Genomic DNA, 26,245 nt, shown 5'->3' on the forward strand with positions numbered 1-26,245 from the left:
TTCAATATGTTAGTATATAAATTACTAGAAAAAAAAAAACATAACACTAAGTATTTTTGTTTACTAAAGTTCGGCCGCTTAGAAAGCAACCTGCGCACTAATGCTAAACCAATGCTAGAGGAGGTCGCTTTCTAAGCGGCCGAACTATAGTAGCAAGTCCAGGTGTGTTACCTTGGGTATAGGCTTGATTTCAGTTCCCAACTCCTGTTCAATTCTGTGCAGAGCAAAACGATCCTCATAGGTGATGAGGTTGATTGCGATACCCAAGTGTCCAAACCTGCCTGACCGACCGATACGGTGAAGATATGTCTCGGCCATCTTGGGGAAATCAAAGTTGATGACGACGTTCACAGCTTGCACGTCAATACCTCGAGTGAACAGATCTGCAGAACGACATGTACGTTAGTATTCTGTTATGGAAATCAACATAGTTTCATTGCCAACAGTATTGAAATCACTGCCACATTCTAAGTTTAAAGACAAAATTAAAAATATACTCATTGATGAATGTCTTAATAAGGTTGATGATTTTTTCAATATAACGTAATATTTTTCTATTAATTTTTTTTTCTCTAGTCATTTACATTTTGTACACTTAATTTATACTACCGTGCTTTTACCACATTTTTACTTTATTGCATTATGACATTATGTTGCTTTGTACATTATCTATAAACAATTTCTGTGTTGTATAATATTGACGCTTGTCCATGCAGTGTTTTTGTGTTTATGACAAAAAAATCTTGAATCTTGAATCATTACCGTACGCCATAGGTGTTCCATAGGTTGACTGTCTCTTGAGATGGAAAAGTTTCGTCAAATCACTCCAAATTGATTTCCACTCAAATCAAGTTTGCGTATATAATATAAAAAAGTCCTGCTTTTAGTAGATTACTTGTCATATCATATCCATAATTATTTCGTACATACTCTGTCACACATATGAATGAAAATATCTTCACTCCTAGTGAAATAATTGCACATATCATAATAATTAATTTATAGTACTTAAAATTGTGTGGTTGTGTGTATACATTGTAATTTATTCATAAGTCATTTTTAATCCATATTACTATGACAACATTTTGTCATTATATTTTCTGCTTAAACTTTCTCTTAAGCCGGGTTTTCCTAGGCACGGAATCGGCGAGCGGAGAGAGGAACGCGGAGAGCGGACTCCACTTGTCTTAGGCAATTTAATGTTACTGTATTCCTAGAAGCGGGGCGGAATGCCATGTTAATTTCAATTCCGCTCTCCGCGTTCCTCTCTCCGCTCTCCGCTTCAGCGCCTAGGAAAACCCAGCTTTAACAGAAGACTGTTACTGGTGTTGTTGTTGGTGTATGCTTTTACCACATGTAGTAATATGATATTTGCATCATTGAGTGTACATAATCTAGAAAGGATTGTAAGTTATGTGTTGTGAATTTCTCAGAATAATACAAATTTCACGCATATTTCCCGGTTTTTCACGGCGGTTAAAATTCACACATAATTCCCGATTTTCCCGGAATTCCCGATCACTGACAACCCTGGTTTATCCTTCAATCTTGATTCAGGAGATTCTTGTAAGTATGGAGAATCATAAAAATTTTATCTTCGACCAAAAAGCTTGTCCGTTCTCACAGAGTTTCAAAGAACTGCCGAAATTATTATTCAAGCCAGTTTTTGCTAGCCATATTAGGCCTATAGATGCAAACCCCAGCTACACTGTTCTTAATAAAAATACATGAACACAGTTAAGGAATCAGAAATGTATAGATCATCTAAAAACAACACCACAGATTTTCTCAATGAAAAGTTACCTTTCAAATCAAATTTAATATTACCAATACAGCATCGAAATAACAGATGTTAGTGTCAGTGTATGAGGAGCGGAACTTATAAAACCACATGAGTGGGAGGAAAGGGGGCTTGTACCATAATAACCCTGGGATTAGTCATTGCTGCCCACTACTGCTAATCTATCTTTTCCAACTACTTGGTGTTGAAGCCAAAGTTGCCTGACAAAAAATGTAATATTCAATAGTTCAGCTTAACATTTTTATCCTGTATTGCTGATTGCTATCTCTAGATAATTACCAGAGCAGACTAGGTTTCTGCAGAGGCCAGCTCGGAAGTCGTGGAACACCCGGTTACGGTGAGCTTGTGCCATCTTGGCGTGAATGTAGTAGCAACAGTAGCCCAGCTCTGTGATCTTCTTGGCCAACAACTCCACTCGCTGAGTAGAGTTGCAGAAGATGATGCTTTGGTTGATTTGCAACTGTTAACATGCATAAGATGAAATGACCAAACAAGTTTAAGAAGGGAATTATCTTTAATAGATAAAAGTTCTATATCAGGATGAAATATCAATGTCGTGTTTTGCGACCTGTTATTGTATATCCACAAGTATCTGGACTTTTCCATGTAAGCTACATAAACATTTTGTCATTTAATTAAAAAAAATCCTATGAGCCATCTATAGGCAGGGGCACCAGCAGGAATTTTGAAACCCATATCATGTTCCAGGGGCTGGGGGAAAAGGCCCTATTCCAGAAACAAGTTAATGTAGGCTACATCAATTTAAAACACAATTAATTGATGGCTATTTAATCCTTTTATCGGCGCGGTCTGATATATCGGACATCGAACTGCGGCACTACAGTAGAGTCCCGCAAACTCGGCACTCGATAACCCGGCAGTCTGGATAACTCGGCCATCACCTGGCTCAGAAAATTAGTGATTTTTTGAGTGCTAGTTAATCATGGACTCAAGCCAGCTTAAGTCAAATTATTCGCAACTGGTATTAAGGATTTGTTGTACTATATCTGATGACTTAATACTGACTTGTAATATAAATATAAATAAAAAAGGCAGTTAAAAAGCTTAAAAACTGTATTGTTCTTATTTTTAACCCTAGTTCCCGATAACCCTTCCAGTCCACATTACGCCGAGTTTGCGGGACTCTACTGTATTGAGAAAATCACCACGGTCCGATATTTCGGACCTCTGCTAAATGTTTCTTTACTGGCCAGTGGCCACCTTTAAGTACAAAAGCCACAAATAACTCACCAATCGAATTGGCATCATCTGGGCTTCATGTAGCAAGAGGTTTGAATGTTTTTGATCGTATTATCGTGATGACAAAATTTCCTGAGATGGCGTCATCTGTTATTTGTCAACAAGTGATCGTGTGTATTAGGTTAGTTCTTATGACTTAAGGGGGGCGGCAAAAGGGTTAAAAGCCAGAATTCTCTTTAAAACAAATGAAAAACATTTGTCACTACAATCTGCATCACAACGTACAGAGCATAGAAAATTGTTTATGGCTATTCTCAGGGTGGGGGCCACGATCCCCCTTTGCAGTGCGCCCATGAAATTGTGTTCCTTAAAAATATAGCCTAAATGTAAGCCTATAGTCTTTCATAATTAATTATGGCCTATTATCATTTCCCTGTTCATTAATTGTTGAAACCATAATGTTTCTCATGAAAAATAGGCATCTTTTTAACTAAGATTCACAATCAATTTATTCTTTTCGTCAAAGACCCCTATTTCAATACACAGAACTACTTTTTAAAATAAATATTCACCACCCTGCTATCAAGCTCTACTATGAGTTGCCTAATAGTCTAAAGGATGTCAGAGGTACGTTTTGGGAGGGGACTAAAGAACTTTACTGGATGGAGCATTTTACAATGTCCATGATTTTTTAAGTAAGAATTTTTGAAGAAGCTAGAAATAAGGTTGAAATGTTTGATAGCCATTGTAAATTAATGTTAATAATGATATCGAATGAGTAAGCCAAATAACTTCATACATACCTTAGAAAATAGAGTATTGAGACAGTGAACTTTTTGCCTTTCTTGAACAAAGGCGTAATACTGTGTGACACCTTTAAGGGTCAATTCTTCCATGAGGTTTACCTCTTCAGGGCTTTTGAGGTGCTTCTCCTGTTAAGGTACATAATATTAGGCTTTATTGAACATTTATACAACACAATAAGAACACAACTAATTGATACCTTTTATCAGACAGTTTTTATGTGTGGTAAAATCTTGTACATTTTTTTAACGTTGAAACACATTAAGAATGGTTATAGACCAAGTCTCCATCTTGAAGCGGGCAAGTACAAAATACCCCTGTGGCAGCAATCCTGTAGACTAAGTGAATTTCTATTTGGCTGATTCGACTTAAATATTTCCTTACATGTCGGATTTATTCCTTCTACAGGGAAGACAATAAAGTATATTTTATAGTAGGCCCTAAGTGTTAATAGTATTAAATAAATAGATATGCCAAATTTGATCAAAATACTTTAAGCTAAAAAACTACGCCAGATTATTTATTTTCCATAAGAATAACGTAAGGATGTTAAATGTACGGGTTTTAAAATTTTTTCCTGTAGCTATACCCTACAACGCGTCAATATACAAAATTATAGTTGTTAAGCCCTACTAAATGGTTGGATTGTAAGATTTTATACCTTGAGCGTGTAACCCATTTTTACCCCCATAAAGCCCCGTCCCCATAGTCTAATCATGCTGGTTCGCACTCCTTCAAATAAATGTAATTGACTTGTTTGTACCAAATTTAACCAAAATCGAATGCACTTTACTTGAGTTATTGTGCTAACGGACACACATATTTCTGAATTTGAATACATAGTGTTTTTGGCCTCTTGATATGCAAAATATTAATCAGTCTCGGGTCTAGGTCTTACCATGAGACCAACGATAATAGGTTATTCCCTTTAGAAGAAATTCGCTAAGACCAAAAGTCTACTGCTAATAGGTGCAACACATTAGTAAGATATTAGTTAACAATGTGTAATATGTGACATGGGACACATCTCACACTCAAATCAACTTCTGTATGTTCCACTTACTCCATTGTGAAATAGTTAAATAACAGCTCAATGAATGCCAATTGATTAGAAACATTACAACTGTCAATACTATTGTTTTCAAAATTGATGATATGTTAACTGGACTTACCATAAACTGTTTAACAGTGAGGGGGAAAGTGGCAGAATATAGCAGAATCTGCCGATTCTCAGGCAAACGAGCAATCACGTGGTCCAACATTCCTTTAAAGTCTTGGGATAGTAGCTTGTCAGCCTGTAATGCACAATACTTTGTTACAGTACTATATATGAAATGGTAGACCTATTACGTATGTCCCCATCTACTTGTCAAGGAATGGTCGTAAAATATTTTGAGTATCCACAGTGCATCTGTAGGATGAAATATTAGTTTGATGAATAAACTGTATCGGATATAGTATTCACGCAATATAAATATTGATTTAGTTAGACATTGAATGTGAATATATTTATGCCATAGGGTCTATTGAAAAAGACTCTTTCAAACTGGGCTGTGGTGGTTAGGTTATTTTCAAATTTTCTCTGATAATATATTACACGTATGGGATTGTACCCTTTTGGTTGTGTTTAACAGTCAGTTCCCACACTAATCCCGCAATAACACTGGGATTGACCAACACTTGTAATGCAGATAGACATGAGATGCCTTTACCAAAGTGCTTCATGCATAACGTTGATATTTAAACTGCAACATGGACTTTTGATAAAAAAATATATATATACTAGCTGTAACCCGCGGGCTTTGCCCCGTTTAACTTCTTAATTTTCAAGATTATCTCGTTCGCATGGCTCAATCACGTCCTGGTTGAAGTTTGTTCGCTACGCTCACTCACCTTTAGGTTGGAGCTCGTTCGCTACGCTCACTCACCTTTAGGTTGGAGCTCGTTCGCTGCGCTCACTCGCCTTCAGGTTAGCTCGTTAGCTACGCTAACTCGCCTCCAGGTTGAAGTTCGTTCGCTACGCTCACTCACCTTTTGGTTGCAAATTAGCTGTTGTCATAAATGTAAAAGAAATAATAGTGCTGCACCCTGTTGGTAATTTTTGTAACTTTAATGCTATTGAACATCACAGAACAGAACCAACTTGTTTAATTGAAACAGCTGTTAAGATTCAATAATTTCATTTCTCATAAGGTTAACATGGGAAACTCCAGAGCCACTGGGGCGGAATCCGAAAGGATTTTTGAAATAAGAATATGCCTATATGTTAATCGGGAATGTGAGCTATCATCATGCCAAATTTCAGCCCAATCCGACCAGTATTTTTCGCGTTCACTTGTCACAAACATACATCCATACATCCATACATCCATCCATCCAAACTTTCTCATTTATAATATTAGTAGGAAAAAATGATTTTTGTGTATTTGTATATAATGTAAACATGACTATGACCTAAGTGTTGAAACGTGTCGTTTGTTAATTAAAATGAATTTAAAAGGGTACCAATGTTTTTATAATGTTTCCAATATTTATATAGTAGTAGCCCTAATCACAACCATACTAATCACTGAAATTCAGATCTTTCACACATAAATTGTATAAAATTAACATGTGAGGCAACAGATGAATTGCATTAGGTCCAAAGTTTGTTGCATCCAAAGACCATTAAGTGCCAAACGTGACACATGGTCCCTTGAAAAGAAACATGGAAATGATTGTTTTACATTTACTACTTTAATGATAACATTTTAAAAACCCTTACCTCGTCTAGTACAAGCACTTTGCAGTGATCCATGTTTGCAACATTCTTGTCCATCAAGTCCAAGATTCGGCCCGGGGTAGCGATGATTACATGGACTGAAACAAACCAATATCAATTCAACATCCCTGTTATTGCAAGCAATATTTTATCTACTTCAATCAACCACATTAATAGTACGCTCATCCAAGCAAATAGTGGTCTAGTTTGACAGTATAGACTGTGCAGTATATTATATCAGATTGTCTAGGTAACCAAGTGGTTTAAGTGCTTACCTTCAATCAAAATGTCACTGGTTCGATTCTAAACAAAAATGATTCTGGGCCTAGACATGCCACTTGTCTATGGGCTATCAATTAACGATGCTATCTAAAGGTCAATATTAGATACAAATCCAGGGTTTTGATTGTACTCTTAAAAAAACACCAAAAATGCCATTGTACCGGTAGTAAATGAATGCAAATAAACACAAACCAAGACTTAAAAATAAATATATATCTGTAAGTCCCCAAATGTTTCAAAAGTAACACAGACAGTAAAAAAATTCTTGATTTCTACAAACTCATTGAAGGCAACTCATTTAAACATTGATTTGAGTTAAAGATATTTTTGAGTTAAAAAGCATGCAGGCCTAACTAATTGACCTCTCACCTTTCTGGTAAATCCTCATGATGTCGTCCCTGAGGTTTGTGCCTCCTGTGGTCACCATGATTCGGACATTCATGTGCTTGGCCAACTCTATACAAATCTGACTAGTCTGAAGCGCCAACTCCCGCGTAGGGACTATCACTAGTGCTGCAATCACAAGTTTGGCAATTTTGTTTATTTCATACTAAGCTATCAACATTTCAATAAAAAAACACACCTCAATACCTTACCTGTAGCAGCAAACCTAAGTACTAAATTAAATTAATGTTATTTAAATGGGAAATAGATCTGACAATTTTAAAGGAATATTTTAGTAGATATCCAGCCAGGTCAATGGAAATTCTCTTAGTCTGCAGGTTCGCTGCGGCATGGGTATATTACAAATTCACGTAAAAACTAAGCTAAAATAATTTAGGATTACCAAGGAAATGATGTTTTACTCTAATTTTTGTTCAATCACTACTAACGTCAATATAGGCCTGCCTGTACATTAGACTCTCTTATTCGGACTCCTCAGCACCAAGGCCAGTTTCGGACAATTAAATTTCCGGTTAATCCGACGTCCCCTAAACTTAAACGACCAACAATACAAGTAAACGCCATAAGAATTACTCAAAAACTAACTAACTAACCCAAATATTTTATTTAAATGTGGGAGATCGTTTATTTTGACACATGATCACTGGTCCCAAATCTTTAACAGGAGAAAAGTCGTCTCAGTGCCACCCCCTCCTGATCACCTATCGTGTTTCTGATCACTTATCCAGTCCTGTCAAAGATATGTCACTACTACCGAGTGTAGTCCTGCTAAACCGATGGAACGTCCGGATAAAAGTTGTCCAGATAAGAGGGTTTCCAGTCTACTGCTATCAACTGTTGCGAAAGTGGTCACTAAAATGGTACATCCCAATTGTTTTTTCTTTTACCTTTAAAATAATGCAACAGATATAGGCCTACAGCAGTTAATTTTCATTTTTTGTAGTAGCCTTTGTTCTAGAAAAAATTATCTCAGAGACCAAAATAGGAATTTCAGCAAGAACTAAGGCAAATAAAAATAAAAAAAACTCATAAATTTTCAGGTATCTAACTATTTGTTGTATTAGATAGAGCACAAAGTTTGTAATTCAATCAGCATATAAATCAGATAAAATTGTTTAGGCTACTTTATCTACGTCGCTAAGTAGACCTACCTTGTATATAATCCTTGTCGGGATCCACTTGCTCTAAAACTGGTATTGAATACGCTCCTGTTTTTCCTGTTCCGTTTTTCGCTCGAGCCAAAATGTCTTTGCCCGCCATGGCCAGAGGAATGGTGACCTCTTGGATAGGTGAAGGTTTTTCCCAACCCTTCTCAAAAATGCCCATCAGGAGATTTCTTTTGACACAGAATTCCTCAAATTCGTTACCTTTTGTGTCTGTCACATCCTGTAATCAGACAACATGTTCTGAATGTTTACTGGAACTGAGGAAATGTTTAAATGTATTAAACTAAAATACTCTGGCCAAGGATGATGCAATGGGCAGTAAAAGTCCGCTAATTTGGCATCCGATGATTCTGCACTCTCAATGAACTGGCACTTTATTTTATTTTAAGTAATTCTGGCATCAGTTAAAGATCTTAAAAAATTGTTAAATGCTGCTTTAAGTTGTATTACAAAAGTTGTGCGTACAGTAGAATCAACAATTGACATTTATACACCAGGAGCAATCAGTAGAACGTCAGTTGCGTCCAATTAAATTTGAGGGCATTTAAAAAAATATTTTATATCACTACCAAAATAAGAGAAAGCACAACAAAACATGCATAATGGAATGCCGGCACAAAATTTCCTTTAGAAATAGTCTTACACCGCCAGTCTTGCGTTACCGAGTGTCTACTGTGCAGGCCTATGCTGCATTTAGATATATAACCAATTCATCACTTTCAATAAGTAACAATAACTTTCATTTTTTAAATTTATTGTAGCATATCAACCTACAACCAATCTATCTTTCCGTATCAATCTACAATCAACAGATTTTTTTTATATCTGTGTAATAGAGAGGTTTACCAATGGAAGAAAAAAAATAAGAAAAAGAAAGGTTTGAATGGAAGAAAAAGTCATTCTTTAAGGGCTTGTATGTAAGCAATGTTTTGTAAATGCATATTTATATTCTCAACTAAAAAATGAACAAAACAAATAAAGAGAAAGTATGGATATATCAAGCATGTTGAAATGAATACTGATAATTAGAAAGAATGTTTCTAACATCTACTTTTACACACAAACTAAGAAACGATCAGATTAAAATTACTTACACTTGTCTTTATTCTCTTATCTTGAGGAATATTTTGCTTTGCTTTTAACAGCAATTCATCCAGTTTGTCTCTGAAAAAAATATTTTTTGTTAATAACCCACATAACCAGAATGTTTTGGGATACAAATAAATAAATTGAGCCACAGACAGGGAGTGCTGCGCTGGAGGATATAGTTTTCTTTCTTTGAACGCACAAATTCATTATTTTTCAAACTCAAAGGATAACTTTCAGTAAACTAAAGATTATCCTATGTCCCCAATTTCCCCATCGACTATCATAGTATCAAAAGAGAAATTCAACCGCAGATTGTATGGCTGGTTTAATTAACTATAGAAGAAAATAGAGTTTTAGCACAGAAAATATACTAGGCTACTATAACCCAGAATGCCAACCTCATGGTAAAAAGTGTTAAGTACTCGGAGAGAGCTTTGCCTGTCAATTCGTAGGCAGCGCCACCAGCGTTGCTATGCACAACGCTTTTTACCATGCGGTTGGCATTCTGGGTTATAGTAGTATGTTTTCTGTGGTTTTAGTCACTAGCGCATTCTGTGTCTGGCTAACACAACTAAATTCTTTTTTAACAAAAAATTGGCTACAGGTGGTCCATATAGATGGGACGTCTACTTCAGTATCCAATAGTCAATGATAATACACAAAAAAACATATCTGATATGGAGAAAATTACTTTTTGACTAACAACCACGTCACTCAGATGTAAAAATAACTTAAATATTTCTACATTATGATTATAATAATGCTCTATTTTGTTAATAATTTAGTTAAATGTCATGATGTAAATTATACGAGGGCAGAAGCAAAGGGGTGTGAAGTACGATGAAGCGAAATTAAGGCGTGGAGCCCATTTTGGTTAACATAATTATCGTTTTAAAAATCAATGGTTGGAATTTAGAGACTTTTTCGGTCTAAAGATATCTAGGCCTACAACAGTTTTTTAAAATTATTTTGGTTAATCTTATCACTTAGAATATATAACTGGAATCAATTTCCTATAGTCGACAATTTTTTCTGAGCTTAATCTTGATCACAGTTTGAGATCTGTGTCAGCATATGCTTCATTACATTACATGGCTAAACCGAGCCAACTACCCATGCCTTGTTTCGGTTTAGCAGGGTGCGGTAATTTAAGATAAAAAAGATTGAAAAATGCATATAAAAAAAAGAGAGTGTACCTTCATAAAGACAAGAATATTACTGAGCCAATGTTTGTAGAATAAGTTTTTCTTAGTTAGATTATACTTGATTTTGAATAAACATTTAACCTCAAATGAGTGAGCTATTCATCGAACAGCAACATCAATTTTCAACTTTTTAAATGTGAAATTTAAACTCATCTTATTAGATACCTACCTATCCTACTTTCTTGATGGACTACTCTTAAACACAAATAGTTTGTCTTCTGATAATGAAGATACAAAAAAATATAAACTTTGACAAATTCAAAAATGCTATCCAAATCTATTCAAATAGATACCGAAGAAAACTACTAGGAACTAAAATAGGATAAGGATCGTAACCTAGGATTTTTCTTTGGGTCTTAAAAAAGCCAAAAAAAAAATGAAAATCTACAAATTAATGTGAAAATATTAACTACGCTTAAAAACAGTGTATAAATATGTTTTCTGGTGACCTATGTAGCATAGTCCCTACATTAGATAATTGATAATTGAATTGATAGTTAGTCGTATGATTGTAGGCATTCACTTTAGTTGATTTGTAAGCTCCAAGAGTGAGCAATAGTGTGTCCCTTATCAAGCCAACACCCAAACGAAGGGCATTAAACTTATTACAACGGAGCATTGTTTACTCATGATGAATTGTGCATTGTGCACTTATGGTAACAGACATGATAGGATGTCATAACTGATAAGAACACACTCCTCAGTGCTCATATTCTAACTTCCATCCTAGTTGCAGTTTCCTTTTATTGAATTAGTATCACGAGATACGGTTTTTATAAGAGTAGGCCTATGTATTTCATTGGAAACAAAGATTATGATCCAATTTAAATTAAATGGTAGTAAGAATCAAACATGCCAGTAATCATAACTGAGAGTAACTTTTTTGACAAAAGTAAGGTACACGCATTGGATATAACTAGTAAAAGATGTACAACTGATGCTTTAGGACCAAATCCTGTTTAAATTAGCAGGGAATGCAATAAAATTCAATAAAAATATAATATAAAAACTATGTAGTCTATGCCAATAAATTGTATAAGCCATATGATGCAACAAAGCTTTGAAAAGAAGTAGGCTACCATACTCAGCCATCTACTTTTTAATCAAATATGCCTTTTATCATGCCGAGGATAGACCACAAGGAGTCAGAACAAAATCTTTTGAGAGCGTACGTTGGAGTAGTACATTAAATTAAAGGTGTCTTTTGGGAAAACACAAGTGTCTCAAACTCGACCTCAAAAGGTTCGTCTTAGCCTAAAATGGCGCCAGTTAAATGCAGTTCAATACAAAAATAAACAATGTAGTTTTATAACTGTAAATGACTACCTATACAGGGTCCTCAAAGTCTGGGAACTTCATTTTAATTTGTTGAACCATTACAAATAATGAAAAAAAAAATGTTTTCCAAATAAGTAGCCTATTATAGGACTTTAAAATATCTTTTTTTGAATTGAATATAAAATTCTCTATTCTATACTATACAGGATGGTCGAAAAGGAACAAAATCTTAAACGAGAACATAGGTCAAGTAGTGCATAACATTAAGGGGTCTTTTAATTATTTAATACTTCTCTCGTGGTAGTGTAGACATTATCACTGTCTTCTGTGGTCACGGTGAGTCATAATATTGTCTTCCGCAATTGGGACAAAAACATGCATTTTTTTACAGCAAAATTTTTGTAGACACCTACTACAATCACAATAGTAAAAGCTCCTCACAACTCGGCCTATTCTCAGTACAATACCTAAATTTCTGTGAAAAAAACCCAACAATTCAAATTTTTTATCATCCGAATGGAAAACGGTCCCAGTTGATTCGGATGGTTGGAGTTCAACTGTACTATATTATGTTACTAGTCTGGAAATAGGCATTTAATGGACATATGATTGTTCCCGCACGAGATAACTAGGCTATACAAGTACAGAGCAGATTTTTTAACAAGCAAAATTTTTTTAGTATAAATTTTGTACATTGAAAACAATTATGATTATGTAATACATGAGGTTTTCAATAACTTAAAATAATTACAAACAGCTGGCATACAGAAAAATCAATTCAACAGTAAAGCAGTACATAATTCCATTTGATTAAGCAAATGGCAAACAGCTGTTCTCCGGACTAAATCCATGCGTAAAAAGTCCATGAAAACAAAGTAGTGTGACGAAAATGTTACCTATTATATCATTGATTATCCACATAGACGTAACTAGGATGACCCTAAGAGCTCCCTAGTCACACTGGGGGGCCCCATCCAGGGAAGGAGGAAAAGGGGGCCCTTTTCCTCCTTAAAACCCTTGGAAAATGTTTGAAAAATTAGATCTGTAAACTCACATTTAAATAGCCTAGGGTTAAATACCCCCCCCTTTTTTTAAATAGTTGCAAAATAGTTAACACGCCAAAATTGCCTCCATTCTAGAAATTTGAAAATTTATTCAAGTGGCCTATAAAATTCCACAAAAAGATATTATATCAAAGCAGCTAGTAAATAACGTTTTTTTTTTTGCAATTTTGTAGCATTAAAAGTGGAACGAGTCAAACTTTTTACTTTCTTTTTAAGACAATTTCCAGGATTTTTGTTTTTACTTTTAGGTTATAAAACTTTAATTTAAATGTCTGTACTTAAGATCTAGAAACCATGAGCTATTTTTAAGCTATTTTATTTTTAGTACAAAGGTAGGCTACTTGCAGCTTAATATGTTACGAGTCTACCACTATAGTTCAAAGCGACATGCGCGCGCCTGCTCGAAGAGGTCGTTTTAAGCGGCCGAACTATAGTGTACAGATTCTTACACAGCAGAAAGAAACTTAATGATAGATTGAAAGTTCTGTGACTTAATTTTTTCCTAATCTTACAAAATGATATATGTTTGTATAGTTACAGCCAAAAAAAAAAAAAAAAAAAAAAAACCATGTCAATTATCACTTTAAAATAGGCCTACTAATTAAAATCAGGTAAGGAACTTACTGTAACACCATTTGTAATCAAGCAAATTACTACTGTAACTTTGGTTAACTACGTTCAAACATGTTTAAACCACATGTTTGAAAAGTTTGTAAATTCTTTATAACACCCAACACCCTACCTTAAATTAAACTCTACCTTAAACTGCAGGCCTGAATACAATTCATTATTACATATTAATCAATATTTTATCAAATAAATTACAAAAACTTTTCCAAAAAAACTCTTTACAAATCTGCAATCTCAAACAAGCTAAAGCCTGCAGCATGATGAAATGATAGATACATACGGTTTTTTCACATCATTGTTGTTTTCAATTTCCTTTTTCTCAGCTTGACCGTTTTCAATCAAACCTTTATCTTTTTTCTCCACTTCATCTTTAGGCTTATCAAAGTACAAAGTAGGCTGAGAAGGCACTGGCGTTACCACCTCCATCATAATATGATAACCTTACACAACTGATGTTCCAGACAGACTGAGACTGAGGTCTGGGTAGAGGTGATGCGGACGGGGAGGGGAGGGACATGCACAGACAGACAACTGAGCAAGGACCTACTGATAAGAGACTGGGACTACACTTGGTCTGCAAGCCCACACAGGCAGAATCTATCTATGAGGATCTATTTCATTGTTTAACAACTAAAATATATGATTGGTTTCACTAAGACTTCTGGTTGAATTTTTAACACCATAATTAAAGAATTAATTAATTAAATCTATCAAATTTACGTTTACTATAAGAAACTCTGTTTACAAGCTTGACAAATCCATTTTCATAAAAGAAAATTAAAATTTCATACTATTGAAGATATACATCCATCAGTTTATTTATTTTTAAAGTAGGCCTAAATCAGAGTTTGTTGGATATTAAATGAATACAATATTGAATAGCAATGTTTTATTTTATGGTAAAAAAACTTATATTTTATTAGGCCTATCGATATTATTGATAGTAATTTTTTTTCAATTTATCTATAAAAGAGAGATTCTATAAAGCTAAATGTGAAAATGCAATCTTACTTTAACTGTGAAATTATATTTCTATTAATTATTACAGATCTAGAAACTAAAAGCAGGAAACAAATTTATATATCATCAAATGGTTTGTTAGGCTAAAAAAAACTTTTTTACACCTGACTTTTAATTGAAGACTACAAAACGATACTCAAAACTCTTTCAATACCAAGAAACCATACCAATGTTAAGTAGAAATTACGGTTTTTTTACATTAATTTGTCTTATATAAAACTACCTTGTCAATTTAATGCAAGACAAGATTGTTTTTCTCATACAAGCTGAATTTTAACAAAAATAAAGTAGAACCTTTTTGTTGGTTTAAAAATATTATCAAAGTCTGACAATACAATTACTATCTAGATGAAATTATGAGACGTTAAGTGTAATTTTATTTTGAAATGGGGAATCAATCAATTATAAAAAGGATAAACTTGCTTTTCTTCATAAAATCAAAATGCCATGATTATCTATCTAATCAATGCCCATTCTTGCAAAGATAAATCTGTGAAAAGATTGAATTTTAATTGTTGATAATAGTTAAGCTTGGAAATTAAAACATTAGTTTCTTTATGCTTGATAGGCTATGTTTTACTAATTTAAAAAATCAAAACTGAATTTAATTGAAAATTTGGAATTTTGATGCTTATGGGTCCACTTTTTCCAAGTGTATAGCCTATGTTTAGTTCTCAAATGTTTAGTGATACTTTGGTTCCACTGTCAGTAATCTAGAAAGATTACAACACTATACAAACACAAATCGCCGATGTTTACCCTAGACACAAACACCAAAACACCACATACTGTATAAAGACAATCAAATTTCATTTTTATTCAAATAACATTTGAAAAATTCATGTTTAAGTTGAAAGAGTGTCTGTTCAAAGACACAGTATTATAATAGCAAGGCAATATCAATGATCTACAATAGAAAACAGTTTAGAAGCCTTCGAAAAAATTCTGAATTTCACCAGTAGCCTATCTCTGTTAGAATATGCAAGCTCATTTTGTAGAGCTTAAAAAAACAAATAATTTAGCAAGTTTAGGCCTATATTGAAGCGTTATTATTCGCCTGATGGTTAGGGAGAAAATTCCAAAAAATTAAAATTTTAAAATCCCCATGTTGGTTATTCTTATGGAGAATAAGTAAACTGTTGTAGTTTGCTTGTTTATAAACATATTTTGATTAAATTTTGAAAATGTATTTATTTCTTACTACTTAAAAAAAAAACACTTTTACCCTCCCTTTTGCAGCAAACCTAAGTACTCATTAAACAAATTCTAGGTATTTAAATAGGCAATTAATGTGATATTTTAAAGGAGACATTTAAGTGTTAATCCAATCAGGCAAATGAAAATTTGCTTAGTCTGCAGGTTTGCTGCGGCAGGGGTATTTTACTTTTATGATGTTTATAAATATTTTTCTTCTTGTTTTGCATATTTAATCATTTATTTTTGGGAATAACCAAGGCCTCACTAGAAAAACAGGTCATGCTGCAGGATCCATGACGTCACATTAGTGGATAGATTCATGGATAGATTCGCTGCTATATCCCACAATATGTTTTAAGTAAATAAGCTGGCTGTTTGTCAGATTTTTAAGGGTAAGATTTTAGTACAGCTATCCACCACTGTGCCGTAGTGTTGCGCTGCCCGTGCTGCAGCATGGCCTGTTTTTCTAGTGGGGCCTTGGAATAAGGTTGTGTTGCCATGAAAACCAGATATCATCCACAATCAACTGTAGTAAGGTAAAACTAACTAATTTTTTTCTATGTTATCTCTATATATAAATGCAAAATTCCTATCAATGCACAGGCAAAACCATAGCACTTAGAAGCATGAGATTTTGCATACATGTTCCTCTCATAGCGTAGGCAGACAATAAGAAGCGATTTTACAAAATTCCCAATGGGCCCCACCCCACAGAAGGTCAAAGTTAGCATGGAGTTCGTACAGGAAGAATAGTTTGTTTTGGGTTTTTAGCGAATTTCCCATTATAGGGAATAAGCTATTACCGTGGTACTCATGGTAAGTCCTGGACCCAGGACCGATTTACTTTTCGTTTTGAGGTCCCTAGGGGCCAAAAACACCATCTGTTCAAATCAATATATACAGAAGGGTGCAAAAGTAGATATACAGTAAGAAACTGTTTATAGAAAAAATATATTAATTTATACAAAACCCAAACTTAAAAAATTCCAATTTATTTTAAGAGTATTAAGACACCTAAATTAACTCTTAAAAATGTTGTACTAGGCAAAAACACTCACTTCCTCGTGTGTTCAAACCTTTTGCATATTCGTACTGTATACCTACTTTTACACCCCTCTGTATATGTCCATTAGCACAATAACTCAAGCAAAAATGATCCCGATTTTGATTAAATTTGGTATAAACGTTTAAACCTACATTTATTCAAACGAGTTCGCGAACCCAGGGACGTATTTAACTATCTGCCGCCTCTAGGCAGCTAAGTTAGCCGCCCCCTTCCCCCACCCTCGTTAGCGCGCTAACCGACCACAACAAGATTACCCCAAAACATGCCCTTCCAGCTGTTTTTGTAGAAAAGTAATCGGCAATTGCCACATTGTTTACAATGTTGTTGTATCCAATCAAAAAAGTCGTAATTGCGTTTTGCGATGCGTAAACGGCACACAAAAACGTCCGTAGACAAGGGTTCTTATAACGCTGTTCATTGAACCCTTTTAGTCAGATATACAATCACAAATACTGTTATTTACAAAACTGTTATATTTTAAAACTAAATGAATCAAAAAAAAAAAGTTAGTATAAAAAAGTAAGTGGATCTGACTAAAAGTGTTCAATGAAAAGCGTTATAAGTATTCCATGACAGATCCTACTTTAAAGAATAACATACAATTTTTAATGAGTTAAGTTAGTTGTTAGTTCACACTTTTCTCCTTGATTGCAACCTAGAAAATAAATCAATAAAAGTCCAAGTTAAGTCCAGGGAGTTCAGCAGTTATTTCTTCAATATTCAAGACTGCTACTTAACTAAGTCTTTCATCAGAAGATCGACTTCTTGAATAATGTGTTGCCCTTTGAAGGCATGAAAACGATCTTTCTGATTAGCAGCTTGTTAAAGCTGTGCTTGCAAATATCCTTAATGCTACATCTAAATTTGGACAAACTGATTGAAGATCTTCTCTAATTTCTTTCAAAAGCCTTATCGGAGGGATTTTGTTAGGTTTTTTACTTGGACATATGACTTCAAGTTCGAGTTTAATATAATTTTTGTTTTCATCTTATTTTTCAAATCTTGCATTAACACTTTCAATAAAGGATTAATTTATGGTGTAGGCCTACAAGCTCATCAAAGAAGCTATCTTCAACGTCTGATAAGTGATGAGATCGATCACCAGATTCTCCTACTTTATGTCTAGGCCTATATTACAGATGTCAATGACATACGCGCTGCTGCTGCGTAGTAACAAACGATAGCAGGGGGAGGTAGGCCTACACTACCTGTATCCAGCGGCCGGCAGCCCACGCCCGCAACGAGTCCGCCAGACCGGCAGGGCAGCACGGAAAACACGGCACAGCCATATAATAAATTATTGACTTTGACTTTAATGTGTTCTGAAATCATTTTATACTAAATCAACTTATTCAATTTATTTAAAATATAACTTAATTTTTGCAGTTCTCCAAATTTATTAATTTCTCAACATTAATTTTTTTGTCAAGATTAAAACGTCCTTTTCTATAATTTATCTTCCAAAATTTCGCTGCCTCTAAAATTTGCCGCCCTACGCACGCGCCTAGTCCGCCTATTCGGAAATATGTCTCTGCGCGAACCAGCATGATCAGACTATGGGAACAGGGGTTTATGGGGGGGTTTTATGGGGTAAAAATTGGTTTTTTTTCCATTTTTGACCCAAAATACATAAAATTTAGAAATTTCTTTCCAAACCAATTTGTAAAGCTTAAAAAACAAATAATTTAGTATATTGAAGCGTTATTATGCGCCTAAGGAAAACGGAAAAATTTCCAAATAATTGTAAATTAAAAATCCCCATGTTATTCTTATGGAGAATAAGTAAACTGTTGTAGTTCGCTTGTTTATGAACATATTTTGATCAAATTTGGAAAATGCATTTATTTCTTACTAAACTATTACATATTAGCCTACAGGAAAAAAAAATACCTTCCCTCTTGCAGCCAAGTACTCATTAAAGTAATTATATTTAAATAAGGAATGAATGTGATATTTTTTAGGAGACATTTTAGTGTAAATCCAATCAGGCAAATGGAAATTCGCTCAGTTTGCAGGTTTGCTGCGGCAGCGGCATTTGTTTACATTATCGCAGATGAGAACTACTTGAAATGACAGTAGTTGTCTGCAATTTATTTAATCATCAGCTGTTAGAATAAAAATTAAGTGTACTAAGGTTATTTCACTTATTTCGGAACCATTGACTATACATAGATAGATGTGTATAGTCAATGTCGGAACTTATTTAAATATCATAGTTGCGAGTCAGTGAAATTAACCTAATTTACTGTGGAATTTTAGTTTTATCAACTTATAATATGTGCAATTCGTGTTGAAGAAAGTAGAATTTAACTTAGGCCTAGTTTTTTGTTGCATTTTAGAACTTATGATATAGTTCTGTAAATATTTTTGTAGTTGTTTCAACCGTTTCATCGTAGGCCTATGGACACTGAGGTTTTAAATGTTAATAGCGAGTTCGTTCCACATAATATCACTCACATCAGAGGAGATGGTGCGTGTTTGTTCATGTTGAAGCAATTGTTGAACATGTTGTGAGGAATTGGGACTACTTCTCGATCTTATCCCACAACAGTGACGGTGGAATAATTACCTTAATTAGAGGGAATACTTCTATGAAATGTCTAAGCCGTTTACCTTTAGAGGGTTGTGTCAGCTGGTTGCGGTTTCACAACTATTCACTTTTGTTTTCGAGGTTTATTGGAATGGTGAATTATATGTCAAGATTGGTGATGAACGTAATCCCGTGAAAAGACTCAGATTTACATAATTCCTGTCTAGCGGGCACTTTGAAGTTTTAGAGCCACAAAAAGAGCCCGTTCGTTTCTCCCATGTCAGCCGATCCCGGAATCTCAACAAAATATGTCAAGGCATAAACGGCGTGGCAGGTGCACAGACAAAACAAAGGAAAAAACAGGTGAAGAATGTAAAAAAGTGAAAGAAAAGAAGGTGAAATTCTTTAAATATGCTAATCAAAAATAGTATGAATAACGGACAAACTTTTTACTGCAGTTTTAATCATTATTGTAAAATGAAATATAAAAATTAAAATAATTTATTGATTATTTTATGTGATTTATTTTATGACAATCTTGCACTTAAACACAGTTAATAATTAATTAAAAATTTCCCCTGATTTGAAATATCCAGTAGCGAAGCCACGGGTATTCCACCAGTTACTTATAAAAGTAATCAACTTGTGATTTTTCTACATAGGGAATCAAATAGAACTTTATGATAATAGTGTCATTTGGTGTCTGGATTAGCCTAATCTTGGAATTTGTAAATAAATTTTCCTTTAAAAAAATAATTTTAATTTTTATAATTTTATTTTTTTTTAGTTTAAACTTTGATTATCCAATTACAATTTTTTAGTAGACAGTTTTATCCTGAACAAAATGGTAAAAAAATTATTAATTTGTTACTTAAAGTTTTGTTTCTCCTATAACAATTAGAGTGAAAGTCCACAAATTCGGTAAAACCTACTGAATAGTATACAAGAATACACATATCAAGGAATGTGTAAGGTGTATTGAATAGTTTGAAATATTAATAGCCTAGCTTAGTATGTGAAGTACCTAAACAAATATTTCCAATTTCATTAAAATATGTCTATCAAGCAAGCTACACAGTTTAAATTTAATCCCCATAAAAAAAGATAATTTTAAATTTACACTTTTTTTGGAAATTTTTCTGTAACCGTTAGGCATACAACAACACTTCAATATACAAAATTATTTACGTTTTTTGAGCTCTACAAAATGGTTTGGAAAGAAATAGCAAAATTTTATGTTTCCAGGTGGTGAAAAAAGGGAAAACACCCCATTTTTACACCATAAACCCCTGTGCCCATAGTCCGATCATGCTGGTTCGCAAAAAAAAAAAAAAATTGTTCTTATCATCCTGTGTGATATTTTTATAGTCATCAACCCACCATACCATATGTTTTTTATTGTAGCCTAACTTACACTAACAGTGATGTTTTTGCTGAAATACCGAGGTAGGGCCTATACCTGATTATCCAAATAAGAATTGGACCCAATAATTCAAACACAAAACCTAATAATTGCCTAATAATTAATATATAGGCTAGGCTAATCAGTAAGTTACATAATACTTTCTATAATGCATAAAAGGGTTCGACGGGTCATTTGTTAATATATTATATGATTGAGCCGTGACTACATATCCACCGGCGAATGCCACAACTAATTTTGTTTCAAGTTGTCATGTGTTTTTGTATAGTACGTGTTTTGGAAGTGTCCATGTTCTGACGCTCCCGGTGGACCAGTAGTCTGCTGTCTGCTCGGGGAGTTCTTTTTACTCCCACCGTCTTAACCTCATAGATCCTGCAGCAATCGAGCGGAGGCGTGGTTTAAGATCTATGCTCAAGTTTAACTTACAGCAAATAACATTTTTGATTTGATTAAGTTAACTTTTGATATTTAAAATTAACATAGGCCTTATTTATTTTATATTTATGAAACAGCTAAGTAAAAATACACTAATGTGGTTGGACGGATGAGAATTGATATCAACTATAGTAAAATGTAGGTACCAAATACAAAACGTTGTTAACGTTCATAACTTAAGGTAGGCTATGTGGTGTGGTTTGCACAGTTCCAATTTGACACGCATTAAACTAAAAGCTTTCCCAACCAAATGTGATAAAATATTCCACTTACTGTTTAGAACTGCTCAAGTTTGCACTGGAGTGAGCGATTGCTTGCTGTCCATTGTTCATCTGTGTCTTGGGCAGGGTCCCGACATGGTTTTGGCCCAGCATCATGCTGTTTTCGGTCATCATTCTGACAGAGTTATTTTGCAAAAACAGGGCAACAATGGCCAAACTTGGCCGAGTCTTTCACTAACACTCACAAAGGGATAAATCCCTTAACTTCAATAAATATGTACAGTTTATAAATAAAAACAATAGTAAGTTACATGCGATTTGGTTATAACTTAGTCCTCGATTTCAATATACTTTCACACTCAGTCAGGAATATCTGAAACAAAAAAATAAACGTTTTGGGTATTATTTACAATTAGCATACCATGGTCACAGTATTGATTGGACAATATGAAATTCAATTACAAACTAGATTTTTAGCTCTAAATAAATCTTACTTAATGGTGTAGGTAATAATTTCTCTGAGCCCACAAATATTATCTGGTTTTAAGTTTTGTTTTACTTTCGTAAATGAAGTTATTTGTATATTTTACATAGATAACTTATGTTTAATCCTTGTGGATCAGCAAAACTATTGCACGTCTTCTGGTAAGGCAGAGCAAAAATCTTAAATTATGAATATGGCCTAAAATTAACTTAGTGTAAAACATTTTAGTCAACATCAACACATTCAAATGTCATCAACACAATACACTCATCAACAGGATGAAACAAGTTAGGCTATGTCGACAACAAAGTTAAGTTTATAACGAACCAAATTAAGTACCGTACGTTAACTTTATTACCCAATTATTAAGTTTTTGGAATCTCCAACATGCAACACTGGCGGTATACGTGGTGACCCCCAAAACTCCGACGTGCGACACCAGTGGACACCGTTACTATGGTAATTGCACGCAACAAAACGTCATTTCGGAGTCTTTGTGAGTGTTTTTATTATTTGTTTGTGTTTATAGAAGCCACATGGACATGTCCACGGGTGGTACGTAAACCAAATTCAGGTTACATTAATAATAAAACACCATTCAAGTTACAAAAAATGGGTTTTTATTAATTTTAACAAAAAAACATTTTTTTTAATTGAATTAAAAAGTAATGTTTTACTGCTCAAAGTAGGCTTTGTTTTTAATTTCATAGAATGTAGGCTACTTGTTTTCAAAATGATGATAGGTCAACGTGCACCACGGGTGGTACCGGTACACGGTTTAATTTAATTAGCATAATTTATTCAACCAATTTTGTTACTGAAACGGTACAAGTAGTGTACAGTTGATAAATTGATTAGGTCTACATCTAATTATTTCTATATAAACACACTTTTGTTTTTTTCTTTGAAGTCTATGGTAATTTGTAAAAAAGTTTTCTTTTGGCTGTAATTTCATTCATGCGCCACCGGTTGCCATGTCGGAGCAAACATGTTAATGGATATCTTATTTATATTTTAAAACAGATTGATCGCAGGTTCTCAGCAGAACTGTATCCAATACCACAAATGGGTGATTTGATATACAAAAATTAAAGTAACATTTACACAAGTTAACTTGGTTTTTCCAATTTTCCATGTTTCTAATTTGACTTTTCCAGAAAAAGCGACAATCATTTTTGTATTCAGGACATTATTTAGTATTGGTTCTCATTCAGAACCCAGACCACAGCTTAAATGTTCTAAAACTATTCTAGGACATCAATACTAAAGTCCTCGCCACTCTAAGTTGAGGCAGCCAAAGGCCGCACTAGATATACGCCGTGCGGCCTTGGGCTGCCTCAACTTAGGGTGGCGAGGACTATACAACTTCCAAAAAGTTTTTTTGGCGCCGAGGCCTTATTTTTCTACTATAAACAAATGAATCGTCTTATAACACTCAAAACATAGGCTATATTTACGCTTACTGTTACTCACAAGAATGTAACATAAAAGTGGTGTAAGGTAAGTGGTTCGATCAAATTTGATTGGACACTCCAATCGTAATCAGACCGATTAGGCGAATGTGGTAATTAGACTTAGTAATTAGAATTTTCAGCTGTTTTACAATTAACTTAAAAAGATGTTCTATCGCTTTTAAAATAGCCTCTGGTTGCTTCTGAAACAGTTCATGGTTGTGTTTCAGCTCTCAAAGTGTCTGGACAAAGCACTTGGACTAGCCTAAGTTAAATAAAACAGCCATTAACTTAGGCTACTGTAACATGTTGAGTTACGGTAAGTTAAGTTGGTTAATATGCATTTTAGGATTTGCGATTTTTGAAAATTTGTTTTCATTCTACTCGAAATTCAACGCTGATTCTGAAATTGATGTTCTTTTTCCGAGGAAAACTAGCCTACCATAACGCGGAAAAACTGCGGTACCAAAAATGTTTTTTTACAAAACACGTCATGTGGGTAGGCTAATCAAATTAACCAGAATATTAAGCAGATCTCGAATGCATGAAATCTATATATAAAGCCAAAAGTACCCCATGAACTTTTGAGAAAACTACAAGTGACACCCCCATAAACCATATACCGGTACTTAAAATGTTCGTCTTTACAAGAAATCTTGCGCAAAACTATCCATTATTTTGTAAATTGCCCTTTAAAGTCGTAATTGCTTTCCAAAGGGAACTTTCCATGTACCGGTACCTAATGTTAATAAAAATACTTCAGCTGTACATAATTGTATGTTATTCTTTCAATTTATTACCTTATTAAAATCAGATGTGGTTATAACCAATCAATAGCTTTATTACCAGGCCTACTTATGAAGTCACATTTTATGGGTAACAGCTAGTTCAAATAAGCGAGATTTCGATGAAAATGTGATACTACCAGCAATCACCCCAACTAGGGGCCAGGTGGGAATTCGGGGTTTTGGGTGGGGGAGACATCTTTAACGTCGTTTATCATCGGAAATTAGGTGGAGGAAAGGCTAATTTAAACCTAGCAGTGGCCAATGTTAGAAGTGGGGAATGGCGTTCCATTTTGGCGATTTTGCAGTCCTTTTTTTGAAAATTCGTAAAAAATTCAACCGTACAATTAAACCTAGTAGCCAACCTTATATTCATTTTGTATTTTGTTCGGAAAGAACAGGAGAATCTAAAAATAGTACATAATATAGGTAGGCCTAATAATGATTTAGACAGTGTATTTTTTTTTGTAAAGTGAAAAAATAAAAGAATTAGGGTCAACCGGGGCTAATATGAACACACCAAAATATTGGGGCTAATATGAACAATGACTTAAAAAGTCATTTATCTGGGATTTTTAATCATGAAAAAAATATAATTAGAAAGGAAATTTATTGTATTTTTTGTGTCCATAATGAGAAAACTTCAAATTTGACTTTTAGGTACTTTAAAAAAATACTTTGTTAAAACACTTTTTTTCCGCCCAAAAAACTTTTCCGCGCAAAGTGAAAACTTTTGTTATAACAATTTTTACATTGGTTGTAGGAATAATCTTAAGCCTGAATTTTGTTAAATAAGAATTGGGGATTATTTTTCTTTTCCCAAAGTTAAAATATATTAATAACAGCCAAAGTTATAAGCTTTCAAAGTTGGGGGGCTAATGTGAACAGTGAATGGGGGCTATTATGAACAACAATATATACAGTATATATTGTACTATATATACAAGCTCAGGCTGACGGGGAGATCGAAGTGATGGGATTTAAATCCTGTGATGAGGAAAAAAATCATTCCTGAAAAAAGAAGATGATATATTTATTGTTTCTACCACTGACATTTTGGGGAAACTTCCAGCCCCTAATGTATGTGGAACCAGTGATAGACATAAGTATGTCTTCGACAAAATTGTCGAAGTTTTTGAGGCGTAAGTTCCTCAATAAACTTCTTTGAAGGCCTTACAGTGATAAAACAGTTTTAATTTTACAAAGACAACAGTTAAGGTGTTGAATAGGCCTAGCCCACATTTTTATATTTACCTAATAGGCCTAAAAGTGCAATAAACTGTCATTTGCCTAAACGAACAATTTCCATTGTCTTAAATTATTGTTTTTTTAAGTGCTTTAAACAATTTGTATGTGGAAGAAATTTTTAATAAATAGGTACTCAGGTATGTTGACAGATAATTTTTTTCTTGTTTATATCTTATTATTAGCCTTGTATAATATTTATAAATGGTTTTAAAAAAAAGGGTTACCGTAGGGCGACCCGCGGCTCTCCAAAGATACCTTCATATCTCAAAAACTATTTGAGATAAAATATTGAGACTTATTGCAACTGGTAGACTAGACCCTAGGCTTGTTCACAACAGCCCCCACATATGCCTAGTGTTGTAAATAACAGAGTTATTAAGAGTGTTCACATTAGCCCCATGGGCTGTTCACATTAGCCCCTTTTAGCGGGGCTAATGTGAACAGTGGTTTTTAATTTTTTTTTTTAATAATGGTTACATTTATGGTTTTTGTTAGTAAATAAATAGATTCAGCTAAAAGAGCTGTATACACTACTATTTTTTCTTTTCTTCTGTCATTTACCATTTTTGAGTTAATGTCAAAAGTTTACTTTTTTTGTTCATATTAGCCCCGGTTGACCCTAACTTAGAAATTTCTTTTTTGAAATTTCAAAAGCAGCCTCGGTAAAATTTTTTCTACAGATTTTTTAATGGAAAATTCA

The 26,245-nt window shown here is 34.0% G+C and overlaps 1 protein-coding gene across 2 annotated transcripts in view; it reads right to left on the bottom strand.

Annotated features, from left to right (window-relative positions):
• The window catches only part of LOC128985709 (ATP-dependent RNA helicase me31b), a 31,626-nt gene that overhangs the window by 3,496 nt on the left and 1,885 nt on the right, over positions 1 to 26,245 (bottom strand). The window contains exons 2-10 of one of the 2 annotated variants that reach the window (XM_054405508.1): positions 21,630 to 21,950; positions 9,514 to 9,583; positions 8,405 to 8,639; positions 7,218 to 7,361; positions 6,570 to 6,664; positions 4,978 to 5,100; positions 3,805 to 3,933; positions 2,081 to 2,261; positions 172 to 383 (exon numbers count right to left, since the gene is read on the bottom strand). In XM_054405508.1, coding sequence (XP_054261483.1) covers positions 172 to 383; positions 2,081 to 2,261; positions 3,805 to 3,933; positions 4,978 to 5,100; positions 6,570 to 6,664; positions 7,218 to 7,361; positions 8,405 to 8,639; positions 9,514 to 9,583; positions 21,630 to 21,751 — 1,311 coding nt within the window. In that variant the 5' untranslated portion in view covers positions 21,752 to 21,950. Of the gene's footprint in view, positions 1 to 171; positions 384 to 2,080; positions 2,262 to 3,804; positions 3,934 to 4,977; positions 5,101 to 6,569; positions 6,665 to 7,217; positions 7,362 to 8,404; positions 8,640 to 9,513; positions 9,584 to 13,965; positions 14,147 to 21,629; positions 21,951 to 26,245 lie in introns of those variants that run through there. The other variant, XM_054405507.1, reaches the window with a different exon arrangement.

Source organism: Macrosteles quadrilineatus, unplaced genomic scaffold, assembly GCF_028750875.1.
Source record: "Macrosteles quadrilineatus isolate MER2022 unplaced genomic scaffold, UCM_ALF_1.0 Scaffold_2__2_contigs__length_208266976, whole genome shotgun sequence".
Taxonomy (NCBI): domain Eukaryota; kingdom Metazoa; phylum Arthropoda; class Insecta; order Hemiptera; family Cicadellidae; genus Macrosteles; species Macrosteles quadrilineatus.